At 38.9% G+C, this 21,667-nt stretch overlaps 3 protein-coding genes across 4 annotated transcripts; all 3 read left to right on the plus strand.

The window, feature by feature from the left end:
- Positions 1-328: 328 nt before the first annotated feature.
- On the plus strand, positions 329-4,754 carry mmp30 (matrix metallopeptidase 30). Its single transcript, XM_067607370.1, has 10 exons — positions 329-470; positions 2,248-2,495; positions 2,601-2,749; positions 2,826-2,951; positions 3,069-3,230; positions 3,347-3,494; positions 3,647-3,777; positions 3,934-4,093; positions 4,195-4,298; positions 4,388-4,754. The coding sequence occupies exons 1-10, from the start codon at positions 363-365 to the stop codon at positions 4,489-4,491; spliced, it is 1,440 nt and encodes a 479-aa protein (XP_067463471.1). The 5' UTR covers positions 329-362; the 3' UTR covers positions 4,492-4,754.
- Positions 4,755-5,494: 740 nt separating this feature from the next.
- Positions 5,495-12,078, plus strand: acat1 (acetyl-CoA acetyltransferase 1). The gene is made up of 12 exons (XM_067607375.1): positions 5,495-5,647; positions 6,948-6,995; positions 7,086-7,203; positions 7,527-7,622; positions 8,196-8,296; positions 8,712-8,855; positions 9,159-9,309; positions 9,402-9,497; positions 9,587-9,700; positions 10,604-10,668; positions 11,013-11,170; positions 11,702-12,078. The coding sequence occupies exons 1-12, from the start codon at positions 5,597-5,599 to the stop codon at positions 11,820-11,822; spliced, it is 1,263 nt and encodes a 420-aa protein (XP_067463476.1). The 5' UTR covers positions 5,495-5,596; the 3' UTR covers positions 11,823-12,078.
- A 1,868-nt stretch (positions 12,079-13,946) lies between these two features.
- tmprss2 (transmembrane serine protease 2) lies at positions 13,947-20,547 on the plus strand. 2 transcript variants are annotated; one of them, XM_067607373.1, is made up of 14 exons: positions 13,947-14,101; positions 14,378-14,421; positions 14,656-14,845; positions 15,597-15,689; positions 15,821-15,937; positions 16,023-16,152; positions 17,095-17,211; positions 17,402-17,439; positions 17,970-18,138; positions 18,655-18,827; positions 18,945-19,040; positions 19,269-19,411; positions 19,492-19,644; positions 20,276-20,547. In XM_067607373.1, exons 2-14 carry the CDS (start codon positions 14,407-14,409, stop codon positions 20,282-20,284), a joined length of 1,443 nt encoding a protein of 480 aa, XP_067463474.1. In that variant the 5' UTR covers positions 13,947-14,101; positions 14,378-14,406; the 3' UTR covers positions 20,285-20,547. The 2 variants fall into 2 exon arrangements, with proteins under 2 accessions (XP_067463474.1, XP_067463475.1); XM_067607374.1 differs by having other exon boundaries at positions 13,965-14,119.
- Positions 20,548-21,667: the final 1,120 nt, after the last annotated feature.

A 21,667-nucleotide genomic window follows, 5' to 3' on the forward strand; every position in this document is an offset into this window, starting at 1 on the left:
CCTCTTGTCTCAACAAGACACTGTGTTCCTGTTGATGGTTCATATTGTACCATTTCTGATCATCATGTTCATGCAGGCCCATGCTACTCCAACTGTCGACCTCGTCTTACCTCTTCTACCTCCTGACTCCCTCTCTCTCACTATACTTATTATCTATCTGCTTTTGCTTTACATGGGCCTGTTCAGACACTCACAGGAATGTTTTTTTGCCCAGTCATGTATCTTTACCTCACATCCAAAACACTGAAATGTGACTGTTTCAGGCAGTAGTGCATTAAACCCTTCATCTGACCAGAGCGTAGGAGGAAGAATAAATAGTATCTGGAGTTATTCCTTCTCCTCTGCAGTGGAAAAAAGGAATCATGGAAGGTGCACTGGCTGTTAATTCAGTGATGATGGTAGTGACTGTAGCACTCTGTGGAGCTGTGCCCACCTCTTCACCCAGCCAAGAAGAGCTCACTAAAGCACAGGTAAACATGAATTACATAAAGGTGCTTTCAAAGCCGAAAGATTTATCTGTTTAAATCCGTTAGTTAATCTGGCGATATAAGAGGGAGAGAGAGCAGTATTCAATATTTCTCTGTGGTTCTGTACTGTACATGTTCTTTCAACCTTCAAACAATAAAGTTTTACACAGTGTATTAATTTCTCACTTAAACTTCCTTGACATTTAGAGTCAGCTTTACAGCATTAAAAGATATGTATGAACGATTCAGGGTTTGAAGATAGGGTTAAAGTTGGTACCATTATCTTTACAGTAAGGGAAAATACCTAAACCTGATTAGTTTAATTAAAAACTGCTTCTTGCTGTTATTATTGTGATTATTAAGGCTTTTTCATGGTCTCTAAACATGAGAAAGTCTGGAGATATTCCTGTCTGTGTCACACATTATATCCAACACTTTGCTCAGTTTTGTGATGCAGAGAAATTTTAAAGGATTAATGTGGATTTGTTTGTGGTGAGCTAGCAAATGTCGTCCGTCGTATATAAGATGAAAAAGAAGCAATACTTCTACTGATTTCTAAATACATTTCTTTTGAAATACTTTATTTGTAATTTTAAGTTAATAGCACTTTAGTCCCTCCCTCCATGTCCCTTCCTACAAATCCCTCTAAGGCTCCCTAGGTTGGCTCATGATACACCATCTTGCTAAAGAGTTTAACATGAACAGAAAAAAACAAAACAAACACATCCAGGAGAAAAGGTTATATACAACAATCAGTCTCAAGTGCTCATACATGCATGTACATATAGCAAATGTACATGCATGTACCATGAAACAAAAGAAGTACCAGAAAATTATTTCATCATAAGGTGTTTAACTCACAGTCACAACAATCAGTAACTAATATCACAGTTTACCTTGGGGACAGCTTATGTTACAGCTCGTATGAGGGATTTGTTTAATTTCACTGATATCTGCTGACGTATTAATAACACTTATACATTATCCTGAAAAGGAATAGGCCTTCCACAAAAGGTGGCCATTTCATGCTTTTCAACATGGTAACATTTACACCTCCTCCACCCAACGTTGGAAGGAGGGAGGCTTGTCTGACTTCCTTGGAAAAAGAATCAATCTACATGAGGTAAACACTATGATATGGCGCTTGCTTGCGATGCCATGATTTTATCTTTCAGAAGATACGCTTTAACAGCAGCAATGCTCCAGTGAGCTCTTGTTTGTTTGCAGCATGTGTGTAAAGAACTCAAAGACCTCAAAACTTGACTTTGATGGTATTTTGGACAGTCTGAACCAGAGCTATGATACATTTTGACAAGTTCATCATTTGAGTAGTGTAAACGATTAAAAACTTTAATTTAATAATGACGATGAGTAAATGCGTTCCAGACTGTGTTTCCATACCTCCTCTGGAACTACATTCCTCTCTAAATGGCATCTTTATAATTGTGTTTCACTGTAAGCACATATTAAATTTATTTCATTTATGCTGTAAATAGATCAGAGTGAATATACTCTAGCTGTACCATTATAGTACCAACTAATAGTCTAAGATAGTAAGTCCCAGCAATAAATGAATAAGTGTTATTTGAGTAAAAATCATGATCATAAAATGTAATGGTACTTTCATTAAATTAAACTACTATTTCAAAACAATCTTTTTCACTCAACTTTTCTCAGAATTCTGTATTACAGTTTTATTAGCTAAATTACTAATCTGTTAGATTGATCATATATGGAGTATTATCTGTATATGAGAGGTGTTCCTGTTTTCTTTGTTCAGGATTATCTGTCTCAGTTTTTCTCTGACATGGGTGTCAGTGCTCCCAATGGTACCTGGCGCAGCGCTCTGGATTCCTTTGAGGACACTCTCAAGAAAATGCAGGAGTTTTTTGGCCTGGAGGTGACGGGGCAGTTGGACTCCAACACCCTGCAAGTGATGGCTCGCCCCCGCTGTGGCTTCACAGATGTGCTTAAATATAGCCATTTTGATGGTCGACCCAAATGGGACAAGACAGTGGTCACATACAGGTACTAAACTACACATTCTCTATGTCAGAACAGAGAGCAGTTCATCCAAACATAATGCACTTGTTAAGAGATTTGTTAACTATTTTCACTCTCACACTGCCTTAGGATAACTGACTACACACCAGACTTGAGCCAAAGTGATGTGGATGCCACCCTAGCTAAGGCTCTGAAACTCTACAGTGACGTCATTCCTCTGGATTTCAGGCAAATCCACAGCGGCACTGCTGACATCATGATCATGTTCAAGGCTCAAGGTAATGCAATGTCTTCACTGCCTTTGAGAAAATGTGTGACCTAGTGTTACTGTAACTTTCTCCTTCTCAAAACCAGAACATGGAGACTTCGCTCCATTTGATGGAGAGAATGGGGTCCTGGCTCATGCATTCTCCCCTGCAGAAGGCAGAGGAGGTGACACCCATTTTGATGAAGATGAAAACTGGACTCTAACCTCAACAGGTTTGGACATCAAAGAAATGTTTTTGAGGTGACATGATGCTACAGCTGATTATATACCCACGGTTCACATCCTTACTTTCTGTGCGTGTGTATGTGTGTGTGTGTGTGTGTATGCAGGAGCCAACCTGTTCTTGGTGGCAGCCCATGAATTTGGCCATGCACTGGGATTAGCACACTCTCAGGTCCAAACAGCTCTGATGTTTCCCACCTACCAATATGTGAACACGGAGGGGTACACACTACCAGATGATGACAGACAGGGAGTGCAGGCTATCTACGGTGAAAGCCTAACTAACTCACAGACTTATAATAGCAACATATTAGAGCCCTTTTCATGACAAACTTTTCTATTGAGAGATTTTCAGTACTCTTTATTTTCCTTTTGCCTCTCAAAGGAGTCAGAGAAACGTCAGTTCAGCCGACAATAAAACCTGTGCCTCAACCAGCACCAGAACCAGAACCTGCCCCAGACATGTGCAGCAGGAACCTGATTTTTGATGCTGTAACCTCCATTGGCCGTAATCTCTATTTCTTTAAAGACGGGTGAGACGTTTATACACTTTGACTTCAAGGTTCACAGAAACATGCAACTCCATCAGATAGAGCAGTTATGTTGATAATCACATTAAGATGTCTTTTCTCAGTGTGATTTCTATCCGCTCGTACTTATCATGGAATGTTTGCTTCTTTACCAGACATTTCTGGAGGAGGAGCAGCAGATGGGGCGGCATCGTCATGAAGAAGATTCAGTCTGTCTGGCCTGGGATCAGCAAAGTTGATGCTGCTTATGAGTATAAGATACGCAACACTGTTGTTTTCTTTGAAGGTACAAAATTAGCTCATGAGTATCAGTATCAAATGAAACCAAACTTGTATTCCCCAAAAGTGAATTTATTGTTTCTTGTTGATTAAAAAGTGTTAAATAAAGGCAGGGACCAGTTACAGAAGGAAGATTACATAACTCCACCTTTTCATTTCACAGGGGATCATTACTGGGCGATCAGTGGAAACACTGTACTACGTGGTTATCCTAAACCTCTCAGCGACTTTGGCTTCTCTCAATCTGTCACCAAGATAGATGCTGCCGTCCATGTGTCAGTCACAGGCAGAACCCTTCTCTTTGTGAACAATAGATACTGGAGGTGAGTAATGTCCATCATCATAAACATATAGGCTGAATCAATATACAGTATTGATCAATATGCTGTGCTGATGAACACTCCTCCTCATATTATTCATATAGCTACAATGAAAGGAGGGGGAGAATGGATGCTGGGTACCCAAAATTCATTCACAAAGAGCTCCCTGGGATTGGCTTCAGGGTGGATGCTGCTTTTGAGAGCAGAGGTAAGTATCAGTCAAAGGTTAGTCCCTCTGCAGTAGCATTATGTTCCTGTTTGGGGTGATACTGACGATGCATCCCTCCTTCATCCCAGGTTACCTGTACTTTTCATATGGATCCGAACAAAAAGAGTACCACTACTTGAGAAGAAGAGTGCTTCGTACTCTGTTAAACTATAGATGGATGGATTGCAACTAAAGAAACAAAGATCCAAATCTCTCTCTCTCTCTCACACACACGCACACACACCTTTGAGCATGCAATAATAGCTATGGTCTACTCCACATCCTAAGCAGCTTATGGGGGCTTTTCTGTAGAAATCTGGAAATACATAGAAATACTTTATGAAATAGTGTAATAATCCTGTAGGCAACAGCTGTTTGTTATCTAGCCAATGTCTTTTTTTTCTTGGACATGCATCGAGTAAACATGAATTAATAAAGCTTTGAAAGTGAAAAAAAAGGATGGTTTGAAATGTTTCTCTGTTATCCTGAGTATATAAATTAGGTTATACTAGAATAAGGGAAATCTGACAACTCTGGTGTGTGTGTGTGTGTGTGTGTGTGTGTGTTTGAACACAGGCAAGTAGAGTAGAAGACCATTCATCTTTACAGCATGACCCCAAAGGAGTAGGCCTAGTTGCTGAAGGAAAAACAATCACACACACTCATACTCATAGAACCACAGTTGTCATCTTATGTCCCTTAACTGCACAAGTGCACTTAAGCGGCTGTAGCTGAAGAGGGAACATACCTTGTTCATTTTCTTTACACAATGGGTTTAACACTCAATCACATGCTTAGTCCCACTCAGATGTCTATTCATGTCACACTGTAGAAAAATGTGGAAAGTGGTGAACAGTGTGCACAGTTTAGCAGTCTGTGGGTTCATATTTTTAAACTGTAGCAGGAAAAAGGACACAGTGTCACTGAAGCAAAACTAGGCCCAACCTAACTTGTCCACTGCAAATCAAGTCATTTTCATTCTGTTCAAAAATGTGAACATACTTTTTTTTAATGTCTATAACTTTTTTTTAGAAAATATTTTTTATATGTGATTATGATGAAATGTATTTATTTGTATATGAAGTGATATTTTGAAGATAAATGACTGGCGTAGTTCATGTAATCGATTATATCACATTGTACCTGGGGTAAAAACTACAACAACCATGATGCCTAGCTGAGCGTGACGTCAGGGGAACACCTCTCACTGTGATTGGCTGATATATTTCTTCCTCCGCTGCATGGCTGAAGGTGAAGCAGGTCTCAGTGTGTGAGTCAGTCCTGTCTACTAGTCCAACATGTCATCCAGTGGACTTTTAACCATGCGTGCTCAAATGTGTAAACGCCTGGTAAGTGAGGGTGTGTAAAATAAGCTATTTGGTTTTGTCTGTTATATTCTTGCATTGCATATTAATGCTAGTTGTAGCCACAGTCCTGCTAAACACAGCAAGGCCTGCGTTAACTTCTAGTAGCTCAGCTAACACTGTCCGTGACCAACAGCCTGAAAACACCTGATAACTGCTTCAGGTGACTCAGGGTGACGTTATCTCATATCCTTGTAACTTTACTGACCCAGCAATGTCTGCCCTTCAACAATGTACGAATTAAGCTAACAAAGAGAGCAACAACAGTAACAGCTAAACGAAAAAAGACAATAAAAGGAGTCTTGTTAACTGGTGCCCGGTAACATTAAGCGTTTAACTGACAAGAGCCAAGCTAAACTAGCGAAGTTTAACGACGCTGAAGTTAGCTTCTGATTCGGAGTTAAAGGAAAAGTTAAGGGAAACATAAGTAGTGATATTTAGCGGCTGAGTCTCTGTTTTTTCACCACGTACACTTGTGAGTGTTAGAAAGTGTTAGACAACGCTTAACGCTGTTTAAACCCACTTTCAGATTTGTGAAACCTTTATTTTGCTTATGAGAACTAAAAAAAGGGCGATTTCTCAGTTTTTTTCCCCCCATCCAGATCAAAAACTACTATACTTAGACTCGTCAAATCTGGACTAGATTAACAACGAGACTCCAGAGACTCTATTTGTGAAAACAGGGCAATTTCTCTGATATTTCTCCATCCAGACCACATTAGGCCTGATTTTTTTCAGTTTTACAAATAGAATAAATGTTTCACAAATCTGAAACTGTTTTAATGAGTCTCTGGAGTCTCCTTGTTAATCTAGTCCAGATTTGATAAGTCTAAGTATAGTGGGTTTTGATCTGGATGGGGGGGGGAAAAGCAGTGAAATTGCCCCTTTTTTTGTTTTCACAAGTAAAATAAAGGTTTCACAAATCTGAAAGTGGGTTTAAATAGCATTAAGGCTTTTGCTATGATGTGTTTTTCACAAGTGTAAGTGGTGAAAAACGGAGAATCAGCAGCTAAATATCATTATTTGTTTCCCTTAACTTTTCCCATAACCTTGAATCAGAGGCTGCAACTCGCAAGCTAACTTCAGTGTTGTCAGTTTTAGCCATCATAACATCATCAGGTAGCTGGCTAATGTTCCCTGCCTGTGTCTGCCCTTAGTTTTAGCATAGCTAACGTGTTTCATACCTGTTAGCTTCGAAACTTGATTCATTTGAAAGTATAGAGTAGAAATAAACTCTCTCATCTGTGAAAGGTGTATTAGCCATATCATTATCCTGTCATTTTAGGCTCACAAGTACCTCTCAAGAACCTACACATCTCGCCCTTCACTCAATGTAAGTACACTGACTGTAATTTGAAAGTCTCATCATAATGAACTGTTTGGACTGCAGACTGTAATACAGTCTTTAAATGGATGGTTTCAGGAAGTCGTCATCGTCAGCGCAGTACGCACTCCAATGGGCTCCTTCAAAGGCAGCCTGTCAGCAGTACCAGCTACCAAACTGGGCTCCATTGCCATCAAGGGAGCCATAGACAAAGCAGGTATGTTCAGGCAGTTTACTTTGCATAGAGAGAGTCAAGTATTTCTTATTCATTTGTACAGTAAAATTCAGATCTGATGTCTTTTAAGTCATTAGTGGTTTCATACATTTAATCAGACATGATGATAATGTTTATTGGGGTTAAGTGTAACATCAGTAGACCAGCTGCTGATGTGTGCAAGCATGGCTAATATAATACACCGAATGCAACAAATTACCTAAGTTTTCTCATTCTCATATTTATACTTGTATGCAGTGCTGCGCCACAGAGTATTAACTACCTGTGTATGCGATTTGACTTTCTTGAATGTTTCTTGTCTTTAGGAATCACTCCTGAAGAGGTGAAGGAGGTCTACATGGGCAACGTGCTTCAGGCAGGAGAAGGACAGGCCCCCACAAGACAAGCTTTGCTTGGAGCAGGTATGGTCGCGCTGTTTTATTTTACCTACATTCTAAATGTGGGCGTTAGACCTCAATATTGATGTTGAGAAACTAGCTACATTTGCTGTCTTGACAAATGACAAAAGTGAATGCAAAACATGGATTGCCATTTCTTCCTCTATAAAACTGACTACATTCATAATCCAAAAGCCACACATCATGCTATACATGCCTGACCGAGGCTAGAAAATAGGAAAAACAAAAGTTTTACTGCAGCTTAACACAAGCACGGTGTATCTGCAGCGGCTTAGAGAGGCATATTATAGCATTATTGATATCAAAAATAAGAGGGAGGTTGGAAACTAGTGTGAAAATATGCAAAACATGATTACTATGATTGTTTAATCATGCATAACAGATCAATGTGAAATAATACACAGTAGCACCATTTTCAAATATACAATTATGCATTCATCCTGTGCCAGACTGACACATACAACCACACACACACACACACACAAGCATGATTGAAGGTTTGTTAAAATATTTTTCAATTTTCATCCATTTATTTATTTTTTGTAAATGCAAACATGTCTCTGATTGTATCTCCAGGCTTGACCCTCGGCACTCCAGCAACAACCATCAACAAAGTGTGTGCCTCTGGGATGAAGTCCATCATGATGGCAGCCCAGAGTCTAATGTGTGGACACCAGGTAGCATGAAGATTAAATGCATTGTAGTTGCTCTGCATGCTAGAGGCTGCTTTCAGGTACAGTGACAATGCATATAGCATGTAGTCGTGCCGATTGTTGGGTCTTTCTTACAATAATAAAATTAAGATATTAGATTCTTCTCACATATTGCCTCTCCTGCCATGAAATTGGCTGATGATAATGTGTATTGAAGCACAAATGTGACCTCAGATAAGATAAGATAACTTTATTTGACTCAAAACAAGCTTTGTTTACCATAAGATGCCTGATATCTTGCGAGCTGTTGCAGTATGATAGGTCACACAGACTTTGTCTCTCTATGGCTGCAATTACTAAGTGTGGCATTGTAAGACAACTATATACAGGAGGCTAGCTGTTACTACAGCTAAAACTGAGGCTGTGTATGTGATTTTAGGATGTGATGGTGGCAGGAGGCATGGAAAGTATGTCCAACGTACCTTACGTGATGTCCAGAGAGACCCCAGCCTACGGAGGAGTGAAGATGGAAGACCTCATCGTCAAGGATGGACTCACTGATGTCTACAACAAATTCCACATGGTAACTGTCAACCTCCTGTTCAATATGACCTTGTTGTATATTGTTTTACAGCATCATAATATGACACAATTACAGTTTTTTTTAATGAAATGATTGGATATACTGTATTTCTGGGGGTGTGGGGTAACACTTACAGCAGGGACTGAAGATTATCCAGAAAGTAAAAAATAATGGGATTTACCTTTTCTATATCATGACATGGGAATTTTCCTACTATCGTCTCACACAACTCTAATGACATATGTTGAATTTGTAATTTCATCAGTTTCATATTTGATTTGTTTACCGTACTGTCTTAAACAGGGCAACTGTGCAGAGAACACCGCCAAGAACTGCAGCATCACCAGGGAGGAGCAGGACGCCTACGCCATCGGCTCATACAGCCGCAGCAAAGCAGCATTTGAGTCTGGCGTGTTGGCCAAGGAGATTGTACCAGTTAGCATTCCCAAGAAAGGTACAGGAAGATGGCAAAACTAAATCTTTCCTCACCAAGAGACCTTTGTTATTTACATGACACAAAAATCTGATGATGACATGGTTTTTTAGGCAAACCTGATGTGGTTGTGTCCGAGGACGAGGAGTGGAGACGGGTTGACTTCAGCAAAGTCCCCAAACTGAAGGCAGTGTTCCAGAGAGAGAATGGTAATCATCCAATAATATTTCTTTCTTTCCTTCCTTCCACCTTCATATTTGAATGTACATTTTGTTCTGATTGGTCACTTGCTTTTTAGGCACAGTGACTGCAGCCAATGCCAGCACACTGAACGACGGGGCTGCTGCTCTCGTTCTAATGACAGCAGATGCTGCAAAAAGACTCAACGTCACTCCACTGGCCAGGGTTGTCTGTAAGTCACACACACACACACACACACACACACACACACACACACACACACACACACTAGGGGTGGAGCCGAATATGGTATTTGGAAAAGTACAAATAGTGTTGTTTTTTTTACGATTTTTTTTTTTTTTTTGTACAAATATTTTAGAAATTATTTGTTTTTGGAAAGGGGAAAAAAAAGCATGTCAAATAATAGCGCACAGGTCTGTTACATTACTGTCTCCCATCTCTCTCCTCAGCTGTCTGTGTGTCATGTATAAATAGCTGCAGGTCTGTGTGTGTGTATGTGTGTGTGTGTGTGTAGCAGAGCTCAGCTTTAGCTTAGTAGTCAGCGCAGTTGTCCATAGCCTGCGAGACCTGGTGTGGGGATCTCCATCGCAAATTAGTTTATTGATGAACACTTATTTTAACACTTTAATATCCTAAAATTACAAAGGTAATAAAAAAAAAAACAGGATTTTCACGTCTAATTCCACTTAAATTCAAATACAAATAATTTTGCTGCTTGAACCAATACAGATACAAATACTGGTCCCCTACACACACACACACACAAACACACTAACCTGCACTTGCAGAGCTTGACTGAAGTTGAGGTTTTAACTCATGGCAGGCCTACAGATGAAACAAAAGACTGTTGGTTTGCATTTGTTCTACTTCGGAGTCGATAGTAGTCAGAGAGCTCTATGTGCTAGTTGAAAACAATAATCAAAGTTTTTTTTATCTATGCTGGATATTTGAGCATGTTTAGGGAGCTAACTCTAAAGTATTGATGAACAGGTGCCATCAACAGGATATAATTGGAAAAAAAAATTTTTAAAACACACACAACAGTCTTCCTCAAAGATCATCCATCAAGCTGTAAATCACAGGATTGATATGTTTTGTTTGGGTTTTTTTGCAGCTTTTGCAGATGCTGCGGTCGCACCCATTGATTTCCCCATTGCTCCTGCATACGCTGTACCAAAGGTGAGTATGAGGATGTTATGAAGGGCTTTGGTCATCCCAGGAAATGTGGAACAGATGGCAGTGCAGTGAACTTGGAAGTGATGTATATTGCTTGTGCATTTTCACTTGTATTTTTTTTTCTATTCCAAAGTGTATCATTATGAGTGTGTATGTTTCCAAAAAGTTTTGGGACATTGTGATAAACTGAACACACATGTAAATCTGGTTTAAAACAGTGACACATATGTTTTTTTTAAATTATTAAGTCCAAAGAATTATTTTACCAAAATCATAAGATGTACTCTACACTCCCCTGCACTCATGCAAGTGTGTTAGAACATCCTAACACTTCCTGTGTCTGTTAGGTCCTGGATGCAGCAGGGCTGAAGAAGGATGACATCGCCATGTGGGAGATCAACGAGGCTTTCAGTGTGGTTGTCCTGGCCAACATCAAGATGTTGGACATTGACCCTGCAAAAGTGAATGTCAACGGGGGAGCTGTGTCACTGGGACACCCCATTGGGTAAGCAGCTGAGAGAGAGAGTGATGCAAAGCAGCTCATTTATAAAGAGAAGAGACAAAATAATAATAATGAGCTTTTACCAGAAGATGTTTGCAGTTGAGATGATGACCGGGATGTGTCCTGTTATCTCCTCCTTTTATCCTCTACCTCTTCCTTTCCTCTGTGATGACTTTTGTTTTGCCATTTTTGAATCTGATCCAGTAGAGCGGGAGACAAAAGATTCTGCTTAAACTAACAAAGCAGTTTGACAAATGATCCACAAAAATATCCCTTTCCAGGAAGTATATTTTAATTTTAAGCCCATATTCAAACCTATTCCTTAACATCATGGAAACCAGTAACTGACATTGTTGGCAGTTAAGCCGTTAAGTATCACTTGTTTTAACCATTACAACTTTTTAGTTTCTTGTTTTTTCAAAACATAACTAAATGAGTGTTTGTTTACAGGTTACAACATGTCTGTCTGTAAATAGCAATTTATGTGCAAACAATCTGCATCATTACTTACATTTTATTTATTTCTCCTGTCAGGATGTCTGGGGCAAGAATTGTGGGTCACATGGTGCACAACCTGAAGTCAGGCCAGTACGGTCTGGCAGGTATTTGCAACGGAGGCGGAGGAGCTTCATCTATTCTCATCCAGAAACTGTAGGAAACTTATGTAGTGACTATCTGTTGGTTCCAAATGGCAAAGACCATAAACTCCCTTTTTACTGTGAAGAATGCATCTGTTACAACTTCAATGCCGGTGGCCTTATTCAAACTGCAAACTAGGACTCAACTCACATGACATCATGACTCCAGTGTTTAAAACACTCCTTTGTTTGAACAAATGTCTAGTGCAAAAAAAAAGCATTAATATTTAACTCTGAATTGAAATGGTTAAATAAATAGTTTTTATGAAACCAGTATTGTGTTATTGGTCTTTTGTGACTAACAATGGGGTTGATGGTTAATAAAGGTTTGACCTACAAGTTCCAAATTCAAGTTTCACAACAGGTACATTGCTTTGATTTTTATGCTAAATTAAAAAAATGTAATCACAGAAATCTACAGTTGGCACTTCAGTTGTCAAGTTAGCCACTAGATGCTGCTGTTTCCTTATTTATGTGATAGTGCTGCAGTTGAGTTGTAAGAGCTGAAGTTTATGGTGCTCGTACTGCCTTTGCAAAGCAAATTTGAGTTTTATGCAAATTTGTTGTTATTTTCCACTTATCCTTGTTGGCATCTAGCTGTGCTGATTCACTGTAGCTCAGGTTTTACCTTTGAGGGTTTGAGATACCATCTTGAACTTTCTGCTGTCACCTCAGTACAAAGGAGGTGAATTGAATTTCATCTGTGGCACCAGTTTGTAAAACACAAGAGCAACATGCCTCACCAGAAAGACTGCCGTTTCAGAGGTGACTGTATATCACTGTGATGAGGATACATACCAACAACTTTCTCTACTTCTGTTGATTAAATTTCCCTTTAAACAAATTACCCCCATAGTTTCAGTGTATCCACTTGGAAGTAAAACAATATGCACACTGAAGTGATGAGAGACTTGTTAGATCCTTAGTGTATACTTTTACTTTTTGTACTTCTTGCATGGCTTCTTTATATGAAAATTTCATTCAGGACAGATTATCTATATTTGACCTTGAGAATTTTTCATTTTCATGTTTTTGGTAAATTGGACTTCCACACACTACCATACCTGCTGAGTCTGATTCCTCTTATGTGCAAATGTTTTTTTCTACAATCCAGGATGATCCATCCCTCTTATGTACTTTACATTCAGTATGTTAAAAAAATATGCAAAGATTGAGCTGATGTCACCCAGCAGGACATCACGCTCTTCACTACTGGACTTCTCTTACTGGATGACTCTTTCATTCCTTCCTTTTCCTGCCAGTTAGCATTGTCAAACATTTAGTTAAAAATTAACAGGGTCTGAAAGTCCTTAGGCCATCAGTTTTTTTACTTGTCCATTTGTTTAGACGTTACTGATTAAACACAGCATACGCTTCTCTTTAGGAGGATGGACAAAAGCAAATGTGTAATGTAAAAGCAAAGTCTATTATACCTTTTTTCCTCAGCTTTAGATCTATGTTATACTACTTAACCCAGCTCTTGGTATGTCAAACAAACAGTGAACACTTGTCACCTGTTCACCTCTTCTCCTCTCAGTCACGCTGTGGACGTGATAGGAGTGGCAGTTTTGGTTACTGGAAAGCATGACTCACGTTATTAACCCGTTTATCCACTTTTTAAGAACTTGTCAGCTGATTAAATTTTATTTGTGCATATTTTTAGGTGTGCATGTGTAACTTCCAAATTTAGCAGATTTTATGATAGCAATCACATTGTCTGCAATTTGAAGAGGAAGTTAAAATGCTGATATGATCAGATGTTTGCTGCTCAACCATATGACCAACAAATATTTTTATATCTGTTTTGTAAAATTGTTGTGAGAGTGGAGCTGGATATATATGCTTGCCTGGGAAATGTCATTAGTGTTTAAAGTTATACTGTAAACCCATACAATAAGATGCACAGGACCATGATGCCTTTGTATCACATTGCTGAGATTTATGCTTGATTAAGATACAAATGAGTGGAGAGTCACCGCTGGATGAACACGGTCCTCTGCTCATTGTTTTCAGTTCATGCACCTTATCTCATAGCCTGGCTGTTGACAGAAGATAATGTGTATCGCTGCTGGCTTGCATCAATACCTGCTGTTTGCTCATGTCATTTGAAGTGCTGTATAAATCAAGCGCCACACAACAGGCTGGCGTGCGCACACAGTGGAAAAGGTGTGGTCATGGCTGTTGATTATATGGAAGAATGGACTGAACATGAGACAGAGAGGGAAACAGGGAGTGGAGGGACAGACGGAATCAGAGCGCTGAAGGAATTTGTGGGAAATCTAGCTGAAAACTTAAAGTGAGTCAGCCTGCGAAGGTAACAAGTGTTGTTGTATTGTCTTTTGAAAAGAAACAGTTCTCAAATCGGCTTGTAGCTTGAAAAAAAAAGCAAATTCTCAGTGTATTTTAGATGTGTATTCATATATTTTGGTAATATATGTGTTTCTTGTTCCTTAACATTTTAATGACCAATATTCCTCAAACAAAAGTTATGTTCTATGAACAAATTGTACTTTTCTTATGATTACTGCTTCATTCAGTTTTCATTTATAAAAATGTATAACCTTTTCCACAGATTCCTACTCTCTAAGCTGTGTAACCAACATGACTAATAATAAGGTAAGTTCAGCTTCACACTATAAAAGCATCATTTTTAAATATCTCCAATATTTTTCTCTTTTTGAACAGTTTACCCTTGATCTGATCCCCACATATTTTTCCACCTGTTCACGTGAAATTTATGATGATTCTTTTGAAAACAGCCACCTGATGACATTCCAGATCACACATTGACCTCAGTCACTTTCAGTGTTAGCAACAGCAAATAATCATTGTGCTTCTCTTTTCCTGCAGGCACATGGTCCTACTTATGACAACATAGGGTTTCAGCGTGAGGAAGGACCCCCTGCATATACCACGCAACAGGGGGTATACCCTTCTCTCCCACAAAATACCCCCGTCTATGTTGCCTTTACCCCCCGAACCATCAACACCCACCACACTGTGACACCTGGAATACCACATAAGATAGGACAAAAGACAGGTACAGTAATATTTGATTTAGTTTGTGTCACAAGTTTTTTTTTAGGTGATACCATCTGGAATAAAAAGGTGGGTAAACAATGACTTCCAGTTAGCCATAAGGAAAACATCTGTTCAAGTGAGCGATTGTAATTTCACAGAATCATTAACTTGTTTTGATTTTAACTTTACATTTGGCTCATTTGTTCTACGACCCAATGCATAGCGCTTTATAATCTATGACTAATACATTATGAGGCTGCTATGATCACTACCACAGAAACCTCTGCGTCACTACCCTCACCGTTTATGACAGGTTGTTTTGAAGGAAGTAGATGGAAATTGTGGATGTTACCAGTGCTACAGGAAGGGAAAATGCAGCAGTAATTTAAAAAAAATCAGCATTTTTTGAGGTCATGTCAGTGGAGCATGTCGCTGTGTTACAGGTTATAAACTTGTGTCCGAACCTCTTCCAAGTTGTAGTCAAAAGATTAGAATAAAAGTTTGTTTTACTCTATTAGTTATGTGTGTTGATAACTCTCTAATAAGATTTAACTTTACTTAAATTTAATAGCTTTTCCTCTACTGTATGTTTTATTTTTGACATATCTGCAGCGTAGTACCTGCTTAATCTTGTTTTTGCATGTGTGCTACTATGCAAATCTTGAAGCTTGTGCAATTTGCATTTTTTATATACTGTAGCCAATTTCAAAGTAACTGGTGTGTAAAAGTGAAAAAAAAAAAATTTACTTTATTTTTGTCTTGCCTTGCAGGAGTAAAGAGATGCCAGTGGAAATATATACTGTGTGTATCTCTGTGTGCCGTTCTTGTCCTGGCAGTGGTCGGCCTCTTGCTCTGGTACTTCTGTAAGTTCGTTTGAAGATCTTTGCAGTTTCTTGAAATTATTTTTGTCACCACTGGCATTCAGTGTGATGCACATCATCCGTGTGTGCTCTTGTATGTGTACAGTATACTGTATATGTGTGTGTGTTTGCAGTGTACTACCAGTGTTTACTGGGGAAGTCGTGCAGAAGTGGTGGAGCGTGTCTGAGCGCCTCTCAGTGGTGTGATGGAGTCCAGGACTGTTCACATGGAGAGGATGAAGCTCAGTGCTGTAAGACATTAAAGTCAACACCTCAGTCTTTCACACATGTCTGTCTTTTTGTTAGGTGAGTAGTATTATCCTCTCTGCTTTACAGTTCGCCTCCACGGGACCAACTTCGTGCTAGAGAGTTACTCATCAGACAGCCAGTCGTGGATGCCCGTGTGTGCCGAGAACTGGGACAACAGCTATGGGATTGCTGTGTGTGAGCAGATGGGCTACAATAGGTGCTGATTATCTTTTTCACTGCTGTTCATGTTGTCCCCCTTCTGCAGAGTCTTGTACAACTACTGCATAAAAGTCAACATACAGACTGCATCTGGCACTGCTGCTGGTACCTTAGAATTATTCAGTGTTTCCCCCATAATGTGTTGTTGTCTGTTAGAAAAATCCATTGAAACAATATTTAGACTGTCATATGACACTAAAACTCACCATTAAAAACCAAAAACATTAACAGCATCTTAAAGCACCCACAACACATATTTAGAGTTAAAGGAGACTGAGTAGATTAATAGATTAAAATTTAGAATTGACTCATTAAAAAACAAGCAAATGACTGAAGTCAGTGAGGAACCTTCATTATATTAACATGGCTGATATTCAAATCTTTTTTAAAGGTGCAATATACGATATTCAGCCCCACTAGATGTCAGCAAACAACTACTTGCTATGTAAAAATATAGAGAAGTAATGGTGACCTGAGCAGAGAATGAAGTCACACTCCCTCTGTGTGTGTTGTAGTTTTGAATTTTTGATAGCCGGTCCAGCTGCGCTACATGTTAGTGCATGTGAGTCCTCCCGTGTCCATTTTCAACATGGCAACCAGGTCACAAAGTTTCTCATATTACAGCTAAACAGTACACTAAAATCTGAAAACATTTGAGGTGAGAAATAGGCAATGTAGTAACAGAATCTTGATCCATATTTGATTGCCTAGTTTGACAGTTTGATCTGACTTTCGTGAGCTGTTGGTTTAGGGGCCACTTTCTTTTTTTCTTTCAACTTTATTGAGTAAATGATGTGCATATTTGTTTTGGTCTGAGCTGCTGGGGCTATAGTGGGGCTGGATGTTGTATATTGCACCTTTAAAGGGACAATTCCATCTGAGTACAGTATGTTAGTCTCACCTCACTGATGCCATTTTTGTCCTTGTGTCTGTCTCACAGGCAGGATTATGTGTCCTTCTCTCGAGCCAATGCAGGTTCTTTGGCCGCAAGGGGATACATGAAGATGAAGCCTGGATATTACCATGGATCAGTTATACAGTCCCAGCTAATTCACAGGTAAACAAACCCTACTATCACTAGATAATAGTTTTAAGCACAACACTACAGTGATGAAATAAATTCCCACTGCGAGCCGAAACAATTTCATTTCACTGTTTAATTTAGAAGTCGCAAAATAATGAGTGAATATTTTGTTTTTGATGTGTCATGTCTTAAATGTAGATTTTTGTCTCCCCTTCCTTTGCAGCCAAAGCTGCTCAGCAGCTGTTGCTCTTCGTTGTACTGGTAAGCTACAACTTTAACTGGGACATAACTGCTACATTGAAATACTTATGAAATAATGTGATACTGTATGTGCAAAACTGTTGTGACAGCTAGATTTAGCCAACCAAGAAGTGGTCTAACTATCTATCTAAAACAACTTAAAGTCGCCCTCCAGTCAAAAATGTGTTTTGCTTATTATTCCTTCGGTTCGATGTTTGAGCTTCACTGTGCAGAATGATATAATAGTTATTTCACTCTGAACTACAAATATCAACCTTATGGTGGCATTAGAGGAAAAGTCAGGAAAAGTCATTAGGATACATTGTCTGGGAATCATGAATTTCATATCACAAATTAGTACAATTTTATGCCAATCCACTCAGCGTTGTTGAGATATTTCATTCTCAACCATGGCTGTGGACTGCTAGTGTGGCTAGAAAAAAAAACCTTCAAGTGGGACCTGTTTTAAGAGAAACACACATAAGAGATAAGCGTGTATTTTGTTGACTTTTAAAAGAATGTCATGATAAAGTCTTTTCTTCCTTCCTCAGACTGTGGACAGAGTTCAGCAGCCCCCAGTACTCGTATCGTAGGCGGTACAGAGGCGGTAAACGGGGCCTGGCCGTGGCAGGTCAGTCTCCAGATTAATGATCATCACTTGTGCGGAGGCTCCATTATCAGCAGTAACTGGATCGTATCTGCTGCACACTGCTTCCAAGAGTGAGCTTCTACTTTCCACTTTCCTTTACCTGAATAATTCTATAGGAACACTGTAAAGTTCAGTTTGTCTCAGTTGATACGGCTCTGTTTTCTGTGCTGTCAGTTCACAGTTGAATAAAAAAATATCTTAACATAGTTATGACCCAATTTAATACAGTGCTCGTGTGTGTCATTACACTTTACTGCCACTGGTATAAGACAGACAGCCTTTCTAGTCAGTTATCAGTTCTCTGATATCGAATTTAACTACAACAATAAATCATATCTTTGCAGGTTGATTACTAACTAGATCAGTAACAAACAGTCAAGCATGCATGAGTCTGTATTATCAAAGAGTTATCTCAGCTTCCTCTACCTGACCTTCCACTCTTGACACCATTAAGGGACATTTCCCTTGTTTATTGATATTTGATTTTTACTATCTTTTGCTAGATTTTCAGGAAAAGAATCAGAGATTTGTTTACCATATGATTGACTATATTGCCTCGTTATATTTGCCTCTGTTCTTCATGGCAGTTACCCCGATCCTGGAATGTGGAGAGTACGCTTTGGGGGTGTGAGCTTGATTCAAATGAGCTCAGGAAATGGCAAAAGAGTTCAAAAAATCATCAGTCATGAAAAATATGACAAAAACACACATGACAATGACATTGCTCTTCTAAAGCTCTATACACCTCTGAGATTTACAAGTAAGTACTCGCCAGTTCATGTTTCATTGATTGAATTATGATTTATATCTATTCATATATATATTTATCTATATTGGTAATGGCAACACTTGGAGCTCATAATTGTTATTGCCTCAGGAACAGTGAGGCCAGTGTGTCTCCCCAACTTTGGCGTGGACCTGTCTGCAGGACATCAAGCCTGGATTACAGGATGGGGAGCCTTGCGGTCATCTGGTGAGCCAAACACTTGGTGTATATGCCCACCTGATTCACTCTCCATGTGCATTAAGAAAAGAATATATACTGTATCAACTGCAAACGAAACTGAACACATACTGTAAATTATTTGTTCAAATGTTTCCTGTCATCTGCTTTTTAGGACTTAAAATAGAAGTAAGGTAAAAGTACATCTTAATCCTTGACTGTGCTAACTGTGAGTCGACAATCATTAATTTTCCTCAGGACCGACCCCCTACATACTAAATCAGGCTGAGGTGACCGTTTACAGCAGGGAGACATGCAACAGACGTGAGATCTTAAATGGGGCAATCACTGAGACCATGATCTGTGCTGGCAAACTGCAGGGAGGAGTAGACTCATGTCAAGTTAGTATAACTTACACACACACACACACACACACACACACACAGTGACCTGAGATATTTATTATTCTCGTATGCTGCAGGGTGACAGTGGGGGGCCCCTGGTGTTCAAGGAGGGAAACGTGTGGTGGCTGGCAGGGGACACTAGCTGGGGGATTGGATGTGCTTGGAGGAATAAGCCAGGAGTCTACGGCAATGTAATCTACTTTACTGACTGGATACATGAGCAAATGAAGGTATGTTAATACAACAGAGACGGATTTCATTGATAAATACCGAGCCTTGAAGAATGATTTTATGGTCATATGATAGTTATTTTTTTCAAGGTAGGTCTTTTTTTTTAACGACTCAAAATTAAATCTGCATGAATTTTGGCTGATAATGTATAAATAACTAAAATATTGATTTATTTATCAAGTTTTATGTGGATTATGTTTGCAAACAACCAAATGAGGGCATGCAGTATGACACAGGAGTCCTCCTGCTCGCTACCTGTTGAATTCAAATCCAGTATTTTCTTATATTTTATCTCCGGTTTGATCCACTAAAGGTGAATTTCATGGAGTTGCAGACTGGAGCACTGATTCTCAGTTGGATCAGTTGTACAAGCAACCTTTTCATATTACATGGAATCATTTGATCCCATGTAAATATAAAAATATTGCTTGGAGCTACAAGCTTGGTAGAATGAATGTGCTAGACACCTGCACATAAAACATGACAACAGAGAACTGTTTAATGGGAGTGATGGCTGAGCAGGTTTAGTGGTTTCAAGTCTAACTTAAGAATTCCAGTTGGCAGGTTCATAAGAAGACAGTCGTGTCCTCACAGCAGACATCTAATTATTATGTTTTTTTATGTCGACAGAATGAGTGACGGAGGTGTCAGTGAAAATGAAGACAAACCTCTTCCATTAATCAGTGTTCCCCATCACACGCTTTGCTCTCGGAAGTTGAATAAGGGAACTTATTAATCGGAAAGATTTTCCAAAAAAACAATCACAGATTTTACAAATAAAACCAAATGTATCATTTCATTATTTTTATATGCTTGTTATCAGTACACATTGAATGTTTGTATTTGAACAAATGTTTTCTATTTATTTGTTGAAATAAAATAAAATTGTTTTTGCACTAGAATCTGAGTCTTCGGTTTGATATTTTGCGGTTTGAGATGATGTCGTGTAGAAGTTGTCACAGTAGACATTTGCCTTTTATTGTGTTTGACCATGGAGAAAACTTCACAAACATTACAAACTAAAAGTATAATCTTTATCACATCACCCCTTTAATTGTGTTAAAAGTGGTTTAGTCCAGTCCAGTGTCTGACATTGACTTTTATCTCGGAAGAAAACAGGGAGATGACAAAGGAAGTGGTTGATGTACTGTTATCATCTCCTTCTTAACGCTGAGTCAAGTTTTTTGAAGGAAAAACAAAAAGAGACTACAAAATAAAATGAGACAGTTGTTTACTTTCCTCACAAAATACCCCAATAATAAGAGCACAGCTTGTTAAACTGTTATTTAGTTGAATCTTTAGCTGTAAAAATTCATTCACATTAGACCAAACTGTCTCAGCTTTTTTCCTCCAAAATTAATGAACATGCTTCAGCCACAGCTTAGGTTTACTTTGTAATATTGTGTGTTCAGTTAGTTTCAGTTGATACTGCTCTGTCTTCATCTGTCTTTTAACATAGTTAAAGCCGATCCTCGTGTGTCATGTTTACATCGTGATTACGCCGCTGTTTTTGTCTAGATAATTATCAGTACTTTGAATTGTACTTTACTACAACAGTATCGGTTGGTAGGTTACTGTGCCACAATAAACAGTGAAGCATGCACGAGTGTCTGATCAATGTCCAATATGTAATTAAAAGTTAATGAGGTTGCTGGTAGGTCCGTAGTATCTTTATTGACCCTGCATGTTTTTCCCAAACTCTATTTCCTCAATCTGGTTTAAACTTGAATGGAAGCTACTTGCTGGCTTGTGACCAGTCCACTAAATCACATTCTGAACTAAGCCCTGTAGATAACTTTTAGAGCACTCTGTGATCATTCTTCCATTTTCAGCATCCCTTCGTCACCACTAGATCATTAATCATAGGTTTTTGGTTGTACTGACCAGCCGAAGGTGTGTGAGGTTGTGGCTTCAAAACTTTGGAATTTATTTACTTTGAACGTAAAATTTGCAGACACTGGACACCCTTTAAAAGCTTCACCAGCACTTTTGTTTATTGATGTTTTTTATTGTTTGTTATTC

The sequence above is a fragment of the Thunnus thynnus genome, chromosome 13 (assembly GCF_963924715.1).
Source record: "Thunnus thynnus chromosome 13, fThuThy2.1, whole genome shotgun sequence".
NCBI lineage: Eukaryota > Metazoa > Chordata > Actinopteri > Scombriformes > Scombridae > Thunnus > Thunnus thynnus.

Excerpts from the sequence above, each read along its gene's own strand:
- mmp30 (XM_067607370.1), top strand. The coding sequence starts at position 363 with ATGGAAGGTGCACTGGCTGTTAATTCAGTGATGATGGTAGTGACTGTA. Across the intron at positions 2,496-2,600 it reads AAGACAGTGGTCACATACAG|GATAACTGACTACACACCAG; the intron begins GTACTAAACTAC and ends ACACTGCCTTAG. Across the intron at positions 4,299-4,387 it reads TGCTGCTTTTGAGAGCAGAG|GTTACCTGTACTTTTCATAT; the intron begins GTAAGTATCAGT and ends CCTTCATCCCAG.
- acat1 (XM_067607375.1), top strand. The coding sequence starts at position 5,597 with ATGTCATCCAGTGGACTTTTAACCATGCGTGCTCAAATGTGTAAACGC. Across the intron at positions 7,623-8,195 it reads ACAAGCTTTGCTTGGAGCAG|GCTTGACCCTCGGCACTCCA; the intron begins GTATGGTCGCGC and ends TTGTATCTCCAG. Across the intron at positions 9,498-9,586 it reads AGTGTTCCAGAGAGAGAATG|GCACAGTGACTGCAGCCAAT; the intron begins GTAATCATCCAA and ends CTTGCTTTTTAG.
- tmprss2 (XM_067607373.1), top strand. Across the intron at positions 18,828-18,944 it reads TACACCTCTGAGATTTACAA|GAACAGTGAGGCCAGTGTGT; the intron begins GTAAGTACTCGC and ends TTATTGCCTCAG. Across the intron at positions 19,041-19,268 it reads GGGAGCCTTGCGGTCATCTG|GACCGACCCCCTACATACTA; the intron begins GTGAGCCAAACA and ends AATTTTCCTCAG.